Source organism: Drosophila sulfurigaster, chromosome 3 (assembly GCF_023558435.1).
Source record: "Drosophila sulfurigaster albostrigata strain 15112-1811.04 chromosome 3, ASM2355843v2, whole genome shotgun sequence".
NCBI lineage: Eukaryota > Metazoa > Arthropoda > Insecta > Diptera > Drosophilidae > Drosophila > Drosophila sulfurigaster.
In genome coordinates, this window is record NC_084883.1 from 47402178 (window position 1) to 47417413 (window position 15236).

Here is a 15236-nt window from a genome sequence, read left to right on the forward strand (position 1 = left end):
ACACACCGTTCCCGACGACCGCCCAGGCAAGACTAAAGACTGCAGACTGAAGACCGAAGCGAAGGGAATCCAATGTTGTCTCCAAAATTGACAAGTGAGAAAGATACAGTGGAGTGTGCTCAACTTCAAGATATCCGGTACCCATTTTTTCGGTATTATTTCTAAAGTATACCAAATTAATATACCGAAGAAAATACTGGAATATACAAAATATACAAAATACCCAATAAAGCCCTTGATATATTTCAGTATTTTTTGGTATATTAATTTGGTATATACCATAAAGTACAAAATATACCAGATTGACGGCAAAAGCAACTTAGTCCCGTAGTAAGTCAACGTATTTCTTAAAAAAACTTCCACTATTTTTATCTGATCGCAACCAAATTTACAGGAATCAGACTGTAGTTATTATTGTGCCAAATTTCCAAATATTACGCTTTTGAATTGATTATTATTGATTTGCGGGGGAAGATTGGAAACAAACTTGATCTGCGTGCAAACATAACAAGTGCTGTTAACATAAAATTATGTCTCTATCTCTTTTAGTCTCTGAAATCTAGGTGTTCATACAGACGAGCGGACAGACAGACACGGCAATATCGTCTCGGCTGTTGACGATGATCAAAATTATACTTCAAAGGGTCAGAGATGCCTCCTTCTGCCTGTTACATACATTTTAAAGAAGCACAACATTATAATACCCTTCTACCCTATGCGTAGCGGGTATAAAAATATACTGAAAGATATATGCTGATCTTTTATGTTTATCATAAAGTAAATTAGCGCGAGAGTCGCGCACAAGTGTCGCCGTTGTCTTAGGGAGAGAACGATGAGGGACTATTTTTAAGATATATCATCATTATCATCATTCACAATGATAATTACTTCAGAGCAACGTTTCTCCTCTCTCTGTTCTCTGTGCGTGCTGCTTGCATTGAACTTGATCGAATGCATTCGAAATGCATTGTGAATGTGCAATGAGTTCTTCGCCCCCAACATGTCTAAAATATTACTCAAAATTAATAATCATTTCAAATTCGCAATTACATAAAGCGCATCAATCATTAAATCAAATAAGCCGCTAACAATTGTTTTATCTTGGCTATAACATGAGAATTACACACACACATACAGAGACAGAGACAGCGACAGCTAAATTGTTTTTAATTAAAACTAAATACGTTCTCGAATGGGGAATAAAAGTCGCGTAGGTGTGGTGAACTCGCGAGTCTTTTACTTATTTGGCTTTGCCACAAACATGTTTGCTTTTTGTCGCTATTTGTTGCGCTGCTACTTTTTATTATAAATTTTATACATATATATAGTTAAGTAGCGCACAAAGAGTTGATGCGAACCATATAGGTGTAGCTACACTACCCCCAGTCCCCAATCCCCAATACCAGCCTCGATCATATAACAAATGAATTATCTACCCAGTGTGTCCAATAAAGTAAACAACGAATAGGGAGAGTCGATCTGCCAATAAATACCCTCTATTATAAATAAGTTGTTGTAAACTATAATACGTATTTTATAGTAACTTATAAAAAATATACTACAAAATAGGAAAGCTTTTTAACAACGTATAATAAAATGAGTAAGCTTCTTAATGTAATTCTAAATTAACGGTAATCTAATTAGTTAATCAAAATATTTGTATTAAAAATATAAAAAATAAATGAAAATACTTTAAAAAGAATATTATAAAATTAGTTTGCTTCTTAATGTAATTATAGGTGGACTATAAAAAAAATGTATTAAGATAAATACATAATTCAAAGATATACAGAAAAAAAAATATATGACAGAAGTTAGCTTCTTAATGTAATTATGAGTTAACTGCAAAATAATACTGTAATAATAATAATACTAAATATTTTAACGATACAAGCAAATATAAATAAACTGAAATAAGTTAACTTCTTAATGAATTTATAAATTAACTATAATCTAATTTAATAACAAAAATATAAATGAATATTGAAAGTATACAAAAAAAAAACTAAAAAGAATATTATAAAATAAGCTAGCTTTCTAATGTAATTATAAGTTAACTGTGACAAAATACAATAAGATAAATACATATTTTAAGGATAAACAAAAAAAAATATACAAATAAAATTATTTAAGCAATTCCTAAGTTAATTATAAATCAATTTTATTTATATAATAATAAAATATATCAACGATAACATAAAATACAAACAAAATGCAAGCAAATCTGTTAATCTATATTACAGGGTATTGTAAACTATCTAAATTGCTTGGCGACTTTGTTTAGCTATCATTTGATTGACAAATTGTTTGTCGAATACCACACAAAACAATAAAATGTTTTAAGGTTACACATAGAATGAACTGGCTAAACAATGATTGACCCATTGACGGGCAGCTGTGAGCAAAAGTCGCGTCGCAGTCGCACACTTGAAATTGCGCGCGTTTTAAAACGCGCACAAAACGCGCCCAATCTGTGACTGTGGGTGTGCAAATGTTTTTTATTGAGCATTGTTTTTGCGAGCTGACCATTATGGTCAGCTGTCAGATGTATCTCTAGCGACTATTTGTGCGAGTTTTCTTGCAAAAAAAAAATAAAAATAATAAAAAATAGAATCTATGTAACGTGTAGGCTTCTGTGACGTTCTACGCGAAGTGTTCCAGATTGACTTGTTGTTTATTGCTCTATTTACATTTTAACTTTACCTTAGTTGGCAGTTGCGGAAATTGCTCAAGGGCATGCTCTCCGTATAAACAATGTAATCGCAGCTGTCTAAGAATCGCATGTGGAAATTTATGTTGACATTTTCCAAGGCGTCTGCTAAAGAGGGAAAGTATATTTTTGAGTGAAACTGAAACGAATTGTTGTCGTTTTTAATAAATTAAACTTTTTGTTTTATTTAACTACAAAATGTTTTGGTTAATTACAGAAAAAAGTCCAAAAGGGTATTCAGTTAATTCAAATGTAACTTAAATTAATTAAATTAATTTGTAAACAAATTGTAATTTCGAGTTTCGAGTGCTAAAATAAAAACAGAAACGCACAATAATGACTGATGCACTGGACTCCACCTGGACTCTGAATGACTAAATATGGCTGTGATTGCGACTTTTTTATCTGTCGATTGTGTTGTGTTCTTGTTAGTTGTTCTTGATGCTCAGATACGAGGGTCCCACTTGACGGACATAGACGCTGCGCTCATTCGTCAGATACGGCGGACAGCGGACTGTGAGAATGCCATCGGAGGAGAGCTCGGATCGGACATCGTTGGGATAATATCCACGGGGCAAGACGAAACGTTTGACAATGTGTCGACCCACGAAACTGTCGCCATCGCGACGCTTCTCGTGCTTGGCTTCCACGACAACAGTGTCTCCCGTTGTCTTGACTGTGATTTCATAGGGCTTGAACTGATGCACATCGACGTTGGCCTCGAAGCCATCCTTGCCCACCACAACACGGCTAAGATCGGGTGCGGATCCGACACGCGAGAGTCGCTTCCAATAGGGCAAATCCCAGTCGGCGGCTAAATCCCAATCGCGCCACAAGCGACGACGATAATCCCAATAATCCCAATCCGTGTTGTTTGTAGCTGGTACTAAGGCCATCTTAAGGCTGTCTGTGATTGTGGTTTTCGTTTTCGTATTCGATTTACTTGGACGCAGGACGCAGCAACGCGTTTCGAATTGAATTTACGTTATTCGACTTTTCCGTTTTCACTCGTTTCGATTCAGCGCGTTCTCTATGAAACGTCCGCACGCGATATTAGCGCAAAGCCAATTAAGCTCGTCAGAGACACAACCAGCGCCTTTTATAGAACACAACTCACAGCTCAGCTCAGCTCCCAAGCTCAACCTCAAGCTTCCCAGTGGGCTAATGACAACTGTGACGTAGCTGCCTGCTGTCTGTTGAGCTGGTGTTTATCTTGAAATTGTCGCCGCTTGTTTTGATGAGGCTGAGGCTGAGGCTGGGATTGGTGGGTTGTGTTTATACCCGCTATCCATAGGGTAGAAGGGTATTATATAATTGTGTCTATGAAACGTATGTAAAGGAAGAAAAAAGCATCTCCGACTCTTGATCAACTCGATCATCAAAACGATACAGCGATGTCCGTCTATCTGTCTGTCCGTCCGTCCGTATAAACACCTAGATCTCAGAGACTATAAGAGATAGAAATATAATTTTTTTTCACAGAATATATTTTGTTTGTACGCAGATCAAGTTGGTTTCAAAAGCTTGCCACGCCCACTTCCGCCTCTGAAAATCGACTAAAATCGAATAACGAACGTAATTTTGAAGCTAAAATCTACTCACTATGGGACTTAGATGCTTTCGTTGAAATCTGGTATATTTTAAATATAGTAGTATGACAATATACCAAAAATATATTTTTGGTATATTTTTAGTATTTTTTCGGTATTGATAAATATACCTTGTTTTGCTTTGATTTAAAATTAGTAGAGCGTTTTTAGCCCTTGGTATATTTTTAGTATTTTTGTGGTATATTACGATTAATATCATGGTTTACTTTTATTCAAAATTGGTAGCGCATATATAACCCTTAGTATATTGTTAGTATTTTTGTAGTATATTAATATGCTTAGCTTTTATTCACAATGTGTAGCGGGTATCTCAAAGTCGAGCATTCCCAACTGCAGCTTTCTTACTTGGTTTGTTTTGCTTTGCTGTTGGCGGTGGGCCGAGAATCTCAATGACATTTCCTTAGAGGGGTGAACACAATGCTTCCGCGTATTGGAAAGCAATCAAAAGAAATATTTTCGCCGATCATCTGCACAATTCACAGTACAAAAGTCACTCTCCCATAACAACTCATCTGATTTTTGTTCAAGCTCAAAGTTCGCGCTCACTTTTTTAAGCGTTTACAAACTTAATTACGCAGCATTTCCGCTGCTGCTATTTTACTTATGAATAGTCAGTCGATTCACAAATATGTCTGGCCCAAGCTAAATTAACAAATTTCTTTAGCGGAAATCCGAAAATAAAATAAAACAAAACGTCTGAAAACAAACGTCGCATAATTCTTTTCACTTTTTGACCAAATTTGGCCTTTTGACTTTTAATGCGGATTTTCATTTTCAATTAACTCGAAACAGAGAACGAGATAGAGATAGAAAGATATAAAGATACAATATCTGCAGCATGTATTTCGGATTGAAACATTTGGTAGTCATAACAAAAGGCAATTTGTATACACGTAACATCGAGTTCTGTTCTGTTCTCTTGTCTGCTAAACGGCTTTTCGGCTATTGCCATCGATTTGCAGCAAAGATTAGCGACAACAAGTACAACAACAACAACAGCAATAACGACAACAGCGACACATGAAAGATTGGCATCGAATTCAGCTCATCGCGAACATAACATTTATGGGCCTGACCTACCCTTCCCCTCTCTACCTTTCTCACTCTTCTTCACTCAGCGCCATGGCGACAAATGTGATGGGCTCGCATTTTTGTGTGTGTGTGTGTGTGTGTGTGTGTGTGTGTGTGTGTGTGTGTGTGTGTGTGTGTGTGTGTGTGTGTGTGTGACCCAACCCCATTTATAATTGTATTTTATGCTTCGTATGTTGTTGTTTTTGTTGATGCTGCTGCTGTTATTATTGTCATTGTTCTTGCTTTAGTTGAGATAGATAGATTTTGCCAATGCCCGATAGTAATTACATTGACAACGCGACAATTTACTATGCGATGCTGTCTGCTGTGCTATGTGCCCTGTAACGAAGTGTTTGCTTCGATTGCAGAAGAGAACACACACATTTACAGCGCACTACAAACAAATTGATTTTGTTGTTTATAGAATTTATAGTAGTTCAAATAGTAATAAGTAATATTATAGTTATAATAGTTTGGCACATCATTACCTAAGTTCATATTGTTGTAATTAATAATAATCTAATAATAATAATAGAAGTATTATTTGTAATAACTAACTTTATATTATCAGACTATAAAACATTAATAGTTAACTCATATTATAAAACTCTAAAGCTTTGACTTCTTATAAAAACAAGTAAGGAAGCTATGACATACACTCTACCCATTGTCAATAAAAGCAAAACAGTGCGGTATTCATTATAAAATGTACTAAATTAATGTACTGCAAATATACTAAAACACTAAAAATTATTCACTTACATCTACATTTCTGCTTAGTTGCTTTCTCAAATAATATCAAATCATTTCACACGCTATAAACAATATGAAAAACTAAGTTCCTAATCTTATACTCCAAAATATTAACAAACTTCATATTATATTATATAATATTACTCTACACTACTTAATTTATAGTCTGCAAATCACAGACAATACTCTATAATAGTACTCTATAATTTAATACTCTATAGTAACTTTTTAATTCTAATTTCTTAACTTTTTTAACTTTTTAATGTCAATTCCTATTACAGACTGTAAAACCTAAGTTAATATTATATTACTTTACAATACTTTTTTTAAAATGTCTGAATCATACTCACTCTACTTTTATATAGTATTATATTACTGTGTAAAATCTTCAAATTTTAATACTCAATTCTAACTTCACATTACTCTACTTTCCTCACAGTTTGTAAATCATACCTTAGCTCTCACACAAAAGATGTTAATTAATTTTGAAGACTGTAAAATATGAAAACCCACAATTGGTTTACAATCTCTCATTCAAGTACTTCTATTGTCATACTCTCTACTTATATACAGTATTACATTACTTTGTGAAATCTTCATATTTCATTACTCTATTCTAACTTCACCTTACTCTACTTTCCTCACAGTTTGTAAATCATACCTTAGCTCTCACCTAAAAGCTGTCAATTCATTTTACAGACTGTCTGCCTTCGATGGCCGCTGCGGGACTTTAATTTATGGCCATCCACTCAAATTAGGAAGTAATGTTTGTGCGCTTGACACCCATTTGGGGAGAGGTAAATAAGTTTAGAGAAAATAATCAAAAATATAATTTATACCATCGACAGCAGCCACATGAACTAAATTTAAAAGCGCAGCTATAAATACATTTTGGTGGCACGTTCGTTTAATGGGCTAATGTGCATTATTTATGCAGTGGAAATGAATAAAATAATGATGCCATGTTGTGCAGTGTAACCGTGAAATGCGCGCACACAGAATCTCGTTTGAAAATCAATGAAGTGCCGCAACAACAACAGCAACAACAACAACAGCAGCAACAACAATGCAAACTAGTGACAATAATGCAATGTAATTATAGCTAAACAATTTTATAAACAGCAGCACAAAGCAATCGACTAATTTGTTTGATTTTATGGCAAAAACAAATCAAATGCGAAGTAAAACGACCCCAGCGAACAATTCCAAAGGGTGTGGGTCTCCACCCTCAGCACTTTCTTTACGATTGCACAAGACCTTGTGATATATTTGATGCGCTTGAATCTCTCAACTGATTTGCATAGATCGGACAGCCACCCACCTTTGGCCCTTTGGCCATATGGCAATTAAAAAACAAAAGGAATTGGAAACCAGATTGCAGCTGTTGACAATGCTTTTCCTCGGGTTCAATTCCTAAAAAGCAAAAGTGAATGCAACCTACAAAGTAGGTGTAGCTCTACTCTATTTGCTTGCAGCTAGTTTATTGCCACAAATGTTGGCTCATTTGCTCGCCACAAATTTGTCATCCTCATACAACGGGCAAAATGCCAGGGGCAAAACAACTCACCTCAGCCTCAGGCGAACATCTCGAAAGATTCTCAACCATTTGTTCGATTGGCGCAACATTCTACGTTTGTTGCTCGATTTTATGAGGCCGCGCGGCGCGTTGGACAAACACCTCCGCAAAAGACGCTAGTTTATTGGTCTCATAAAAAACTTAAATCATATTTTTACATGTGACTTCGGTAGTGTAGTGTGTATCAAACTAAATGCTTATGCTTATGAAATGTTAAGTTCTGGCATGTTAGATGTCGACCCCAATGAAACAAATTAGCCAAACAGTGGCATAAAATCATTAATAAATGAAAAGGCAACACATTAATTTAAACTACATATATGCAAAAATATAATATGTGTATCAGCTTAATAGAATTCGAAAACATTAACAAGTTATTCCAATTATAGTTTGCTGCTTTCATAATTTCTCAATTGCTCGCTCGGCAATTTCAAGCGGCCGCCTAAAAGTAGGCCATGCAAAATTAATAATTTCGCCAAATCACGTATACGCCGCGTGGTGTGCAGAGTTAATACGCAAAATTGTGTCAAACTAATTACCAGAAATCAATAAGCTACTTCTGCACAATATATATTTTGGCAGAAGCCAAGACTCAAGTCGAGTGCACAAAATAAATTGTGGCCAAGTCACTTACTTAAGCTAGCAACCACACAAAAGGGCAACTTTTCCTACTTTCTGCCCGGTGCAAGCGAACTGAGGCGAATCGCGTCAGCGTTACCGTCAGCGTCACCAGACGACACACTGGGCACACCGGGCAACACTGCAATGCGGTTGAAGACAGCCATGTTGGTGGCATGGTGCAACTTAAACTGTAATTGCCCGTGCAAAGAAGCGACCTCTACACAGCGTTCTCCTCCCCCTCAACCAAAAGGGAAAGTAATAAAGTTACAGTGCAGTGTGATCGACTATGAGATACCTGATACCCAAGTTAAACAATACAAATACCAAAATGAATATAGCAAAAAAAATACTGAAATATATATTTGGTATATCAATTTATTGTTAGAATATACCAAATTAATATACTGAAAAAATACTGAATCAATATACTACTACTAATATCACATAAATTTTATATAATAAATTATTTAAACGATAAAGAAATCTGAAACAATATTCGGTATATCAATATACTACAAACTATAAAATATACCAGTAAGTAATATAGTACAAATAAACTCCAAGCAGTTCGAAATTATTGATAAAGTATTCTAAATTATTACATTAAAAGAATAAATAATAAATATACTGAAATACCGAAAAGTAAATTTGGTATATCAATATACTATTATCTTAAAAAATATGCCAGTTGGAATAAAATCAAATAAACTCAAAGCAGTTCAGTATCATTGTAAAAAATACCGAATTAAGATATAAAAAAATACTGAAATACCGAAGAGTATATTTGGTATATCAATATAGTATCTTTGAAATATACCAGTTGGTATAAAATATACTAGAACTAAACTCAAAGCAGCTCGGTCTTGTTTTTAAAATATACTGAAATACTGAAAAATACTAAAAGCCATATTTGTTGTATTGATTGACAAGTATATTTGAAATTTACCGCATAGTTTATTACCGAAATTAAACTATATTTCGTGTATCGATATACAACTACTTTAAAATCATAGAATACAAAATATACCAGATTTTCAGCCAAAGCCATAGACGGACATGGTTATACCGCTTGGACTGTTAATATATTTCTGAAAGGGTGAAAAAAGGTTCTGCATACTTCTTTCGCCTTCGCACAAAGTTAAAATACCCTTCCACCTCTTTAAGTAGCGAGTATAAAAAGGGCAACACACCACAGCAACAAGACGAGAAACACGAATAAAGTCAGCACGTAAAAAGTTTCAGTTCACTTTGGGAAGACAACACAAAATACAGAACAGAAAACACGGAACACAACACGACAGAGAAATGAATAGAGTACGACGAGCCACGTTTCCTTTTGTCCATTCCGGTGCCTCTCTGGCACGCCCACAACGTATGCACTTGTTTGCATTTGAAAGATATATTTATAGGCGCAGTCAGAGTGGCCAAAGCAGAGCAGTGCAGAAGGGGGGAAGGGGAAACATGCCTGCTCTATTAGTCTATTTTTGTTGTGTACGCTGTGTGCTATTGAACCCAATAGAATTGCGATCCGCTTGAAATTGAAAGTAAAGCCGAAGCAGGTGCTCTTTGATGTTTGTTGGCAGCAAAAGGAATTTTGCAAAAAGGAGAAAGAAGCTAAGCGAAGCGAGTGACAACTGCAGTTCATTTGGAATTCCGTAGACACATAGAAAAAACTGACACCTGAATCCTTGGCATATCCTTGGGGCCAGGATAAGCGTCGCAGCAGCAACCAGCTCATATGCATGCGAAAGGACAGTGGAAGGACATGCCATTTACTGTCCTCCTTTCTCAGTTGTTTTTTCGTTTCTTTTTAGCAAAAGGTCACAAAGTTCCAAACAATCCATTGCGCATATTTTTGCTAATACTCCACTCTGTCTTTTTTGCCGTCTTGCACTTGAAATTTTTGAGTTGACGTTTGGAAAATTAATGCAAGTGTCAAGTTTTGGTAGAAGGACAAGCCAATTGTCCTTGCTAAAGTGTCTGTGGCTCAAGGCGAAATCTGTAAAAAGGGCAAACAAAATATGCGAAACATCGAGAGATATTTGTTACACTTTCATTTATTGAATTTCAAGTTAAATATGCATTCGATACGATACGATTTAGCTTTTCTGTTTTTGTATTTGTTTTTTTTTTAATGATATGCGTTGCGTTTCTAAAGTATGTTTCGTTACGAGTTGAGTGTGTGCTTAGAAGAGACGAGAGACAAAACGCTAATTTAACAATTAACATTAGCTTTGCTCTATTTCTACGTAGTATGAGAACAAGTTTAAAAACGTTATTTTGTATTTTGTTTTTTTGCGCTACTTTTGTCATGTTTTGGGAGAGGAGTTCAATATTTCCAATATGATTGATATTGATTGACATCAAGTAACAACTAGATACGAGTGTTCGAGTGTTTGTGAGTGTTATATATGATTATTTTGTTGTCACTTATAAAGCTATGCGTGTAATTCTTTATTTCAAAAGACTCGATAGAGATATATCATATTAGTCTAATATGTTTCTATTAAACTCTGAAAGTGCAAAACGTGTAGCAACTTGAATTACTTTACTTTTACTTTTACTTTTTATATATACTATATCAAATTCTGTCTTACTTTGTATTTGGTTTTTGGTTTTTCGATTTTGCTAAAAACAACATTTAGAATACATTTAGAACACGGAAAATATTTGTAGAGTGTGTTGTTGTTGTTGTTGTTGTATCAAATCAATCAAATTCATTCATTTTAACAAGTTTTAACAATTGCCTTTCTGCTCAATTCAATAACCGGGACAAGGTCTGTAAATATTATGAGTTCTCCTCAAATACTTTTTCCCCCTTTCGGAAAACTGAAACAGAAACAGAAGCTGAAATGAAAACAACGAAAAAAAAAACCAAACTCGCAGCCTTCGCTGACGTTGGCAAAACTTTTTCACATTTTGCTTGTTAGTTTTTCCTTTTTTACCAAAAACAAAAACGAGAAATAAAAAAGCAAAAAGTCCCTGTGTAGCTGCTTTAAAGTGTTTGCCTTAAACTTGCTGTGTGTACGATTATGTATATAGTATATATATATATAGAAGTATATAAATATTTTCGATTTCTTTTTTTTGGTTTCGGTATCAAAAAATTCGTATAAAAAACGTTTTGCTTAACAAATTCTCTTTAGTTTCCGTATAAATTTGGTTTTTAAAAATTGTTTGCGATTATATTAATATTTTTGAATAATTTCACAAAAAATAATGTTCGGTGTGTTATTTATTTCAATTAGAATTCGTTGCTACTGAAAAGCGGCTGTAGCTTTAGCTTGTTGCTTGTTTCTCTTTGCTTTCGTGTTTGTGTGTGTGTTTTGCATTTGGCTCTTTTAAAGTTGGCCACAAAATTGAGGCACGCAGCATTATGTAAATTTTGCGCACCGCTAAAACCAATATTAATGCTAATTTCTGTTGTTGTTGTTTAATGCGAGAGAGAGTCGCGTGTGCCACGCCTCCATTGCTCCTTACTAGTAGGTAATGCGACCGAGGCGTGTTGCGGGCAACGTTGTTGGCTCCGAGCTGGGCAACTCGCCGCAACGCTGCAGCCAGTTCCAAGCCTGGCTGCAGAGCACACCGACTCGGGCCAACATTCAGAAGCAGTTGTTGCGACGCTTCGCCGACGTCGACGCTGACAGAGAGGCCGAGGCCGAAGCTGCTGATGCCAATGTCGAGCCGCATGTGGACGCCATCGATGCCGATGCGATTGTTGTTGTTGCACTTGCTGTTGCTGTTCTTGCTGTTGTTGTTGTCGGTGCTGCTGCTGCTGCTGCTGTCAATGCCGGCAACAACGCAGCCGCGTTCTATGATTTCTTAAGCTGCTCAGCCGCTCGACTGGAGCACTTTGAGCCACGCGACTTCTTCACGAGAAAACACGTAAGAAACTCGATGGGCGATGGCACCTTTTGCAAACTCTCCTCGGAGCTGGATTCCGTGGGCGTCTGATGGCTGCCAGCACGAAGATTGCTGCACTTTGTGCGTCCACTTGCACTTGCCCCGCCGGCATCCATCTCCAAAGCATGTCGATAGTAATTCTTGCAGCATTTCTTCGACAGATTATACATGCGCACAGTGCGATCGATGTTCTCATCGTCCTCTTCCTCGCCTGCTTTTAGGTTCAGTCCCATGCCGCCTACGCCCACATCGTGTGAATTCGATTTAACCATGACCAAGTTGGCAGTGTGTTCCTGTTGTTGTTGCTGCTGCTGCTGATGTTGCTGTTGTTCCTGCTGTTGTTGTTGTTGATGTTGCTGCTTGTGTTGATGCAGCTGTTGCAGCTGCTGTTCGCCTTCGAGCAATTGCTGCTGCTGCTGTCGCTTCTGCTCCTCATCCTCCTGCTCTTCCTCCAGATTATTCTGCGTATCATCGTAAAATTTGTAGCTGCGATAACGCGCATGTCGTCCCTGCCAATCACGGCCAGTCCAATCGGTGCTGGCGGGCAGCGACAGCTGAATTGTTGGCGTCCGATAATACTGTCGATGCGGATGGAAGCCCAGACCAAAGTCATCCATATATGATTGCGTATGGATGTTGTCCAGCTCGTCGGCAACGCTCAGCAGAAAGGGAAGCGTCGACATGGTTTCCTTGTAGATTGTGCGTCGTATTTTGTCAACTCAACAAATGTGATTTGCTCTACTTAATATTCGTTTTGTTGTTTAATTTTTTCACTTTATTGTTTGCAATTGCAGAGTTTTGTGCACAGTTTATTTACAATTTTCAATTGCTGGCCTCGTTTGTTTTCACTAGCTCGCTGAAAATGTGTAAGTATCTCTGTATCTATGCTATCACACATACACCGACACATACACACAGAGGGAAATAGAGACACACACACAGATACACAGTGAGCTGCACTTGTTTGCTTTTTACTTTGCTTTTTGCATTTACTTTGCTTTTTCTTTACTTTCTGCACTTTCTGCACTCGGCCTCAGCTGTTTTGGAGCTGACTCCGCTCGCAAGCACTGCACGGACTCGAAACTCAAACAGAACTGAACTGAAACTGAAACTAAACCGAAAAAGCTGAGCACGACGAAATGCAATTTGAGCGTTGCACGAATGCGATTATGTTGCTTCATCATCATCATCAACATGCGGGGCCAACTCCTTCGGCTCTCTCTCTCTCTCTCTCTCACTGACTTTCTCTCTCGGGCAGTCACGCGCCTTCAACGAACACAGAAATACCGATGACGATGACGATGTTGCCACGAAGTGCAGCAGCAACAACAGAACAGAACAGCACAGAAAAAAAACCCAAATAAAAATAGCAACCCCGAACCTTAACCCCTTCTCTTTGTGTATGTTTTTGTTACCTGATTTGGGTCTACGCTCGGTTTATGTTTTGATTTTGCACAGCGCATGCAAAGCGCGTTCAACGCGGCGTATACGTATTATTATTATTATTATGATATGCCTGCAGACAAAAGCATAAAAGGCACGGCTCGAGTCGTTGATTGCCTTGAATGTGAATATGTGTTGAGCACAATTTCTAGCGCCTTCTTCGCGCCACATAGATTCTCATTAGTTTACACACAGCACAGCACAGAAAGTGGCCTCCAGAAGTGCAGGCTGTGTGCATTGCGTCCTCGGTCTGACAGCTGCGAAGGACAACGATGTGCGATATGGCGATGTGCGATGTGCGATGAGAGCACATCCGTTTGCTCAATAATTTATTTTTACAACGCAGTTGCATTTGTTCTTGGCAACTGCATTCTTGTGGAAAATCTCAATTTAATGCAGACTGATTAGCCAAGAATGCCAAGAATTTATCACTTTTCTATTACGTTTAGTTCATTTCGTTGTTGGTCGATAATCTGGCACAAATGAAGTGCCTGCAATATTCAGTTTGGCATTCATTATTTAGCCACAAATCCCAAGCAATTGGCTTAGTTGAAGCTGAGAGCTAAAACCAGTTGAATGGGTCAAGCTCTGCAAAAGTAGTCAACGTAGCCAGCTAGGCAGGCAATTATGTAGAATTGCTGTGCTGCAGGGCAACATGAAAAACTGTGGCAGAGACACAACAGAACACATGCACACTCCTCATGTGTGTCCTGTGTCTGGCTGTGAGCTACACTTAAGCCTGTGGTGAGCGCCTGTCGTTTGTGCCGCTTATTGAGAGCAATAGACAAACAGACAGGCAGACGAACGGAGACAGACGGACAGACAGACAGACAGAGGAGAGGAAGCCGAGTGACAGAACGAGGCAACAATAGGAACAGAGGCAGCACATAAATCTTTTAGCACTCTATATGACACAGTTTTCAAAGGAAAAGAAGATGGGACTGCTGCAACGTCACGTTGCTCATCAATCGGTCGCTCACATTGGCCCTCAGTTCATACACTGAGAAAAACGACCAGTCAAGAAGATTCATCTAAAAAATTTTAAAGACGAAATTATTAAAACTAAGAACATTAAACTGAGCAAACTAATATAACGATATATATAATATATACTACTACAATTAAAATATACCATATAGTATATAGTATATATTTATATACTACTACAACGAAAATATAACATGCTGTATAAAATACACTACAAATATATTCAATACAGTGCGGAAGTATTGTTAAATTTTACCAAATTAATATACCAAACAATTACTGAAATATACTAAAATGAGTGTTTGGTATATTGATATACTACTACAGAAAAAGTATGTCATATAATATAAAATACATTCCAAATATACACAAAACAGTGCCGTGTTACTCCCAATAAATAGAAATTTAATATACCGAAAAAATACTGAAATACACTAAAATTAATATTTAGTATATAGATGTAGTACTGCAATAAAAATATATAATATTGTATAAAATACACTCCAAATATATTGAAAACAGTGCAGTAGTATTGTAAGAATATACCAGATTAATAGGAATA

At 36.8% G+C, this 15236-nt stretch overlaps 2 protein-coding genes across 2 annotated transcripts; both read right to left on the reverse strand.

Annotated features, from left to right (window-relative positions):
* Positions 1-2862: 2862 nt before the first annotated feature.
* LOC133844431 (heat shock protein 27) lies at positions 2863-3800 on the reverse strand. The gene has a single exon (XM_062278415.1). It carries the CDS (start codon positions 3604-3606, stop codon positions 3139-3141), a length of 468 nt encoding a protein of 155 aa, XP_062134399.1. The 5' UTR covers positions 3607-3800; the 3' UTR covers positions 2863-3138.
* Positions 3801-9388: 5588 nt separating this feature from the next.
* On the reverse strand, positions 9389-13435 carry LOC133843968 (AF4/FMR2 family member lilli). Its single transcript, XM_062277745.1, is given in 1 exon segment — positions 9389-13435. A coding segment is annotated over 1 exon segment (1107 nt). The 5' UTR covers positions 12928-13435; the 3' UTR covers positions 9389-11820.
* Between the last annotated feature and the right edge of the window lie 1801 nt (positions 13436-15236).

Coding starts and splice junctions, on each gene's coding strand:
- LOC133844431 (XM_062278415.1), bottom strand. CDS start 3,606: ATGGCCTTAGTACCAGCTACAAACAACACGGATTGGGATTATTGGGAT.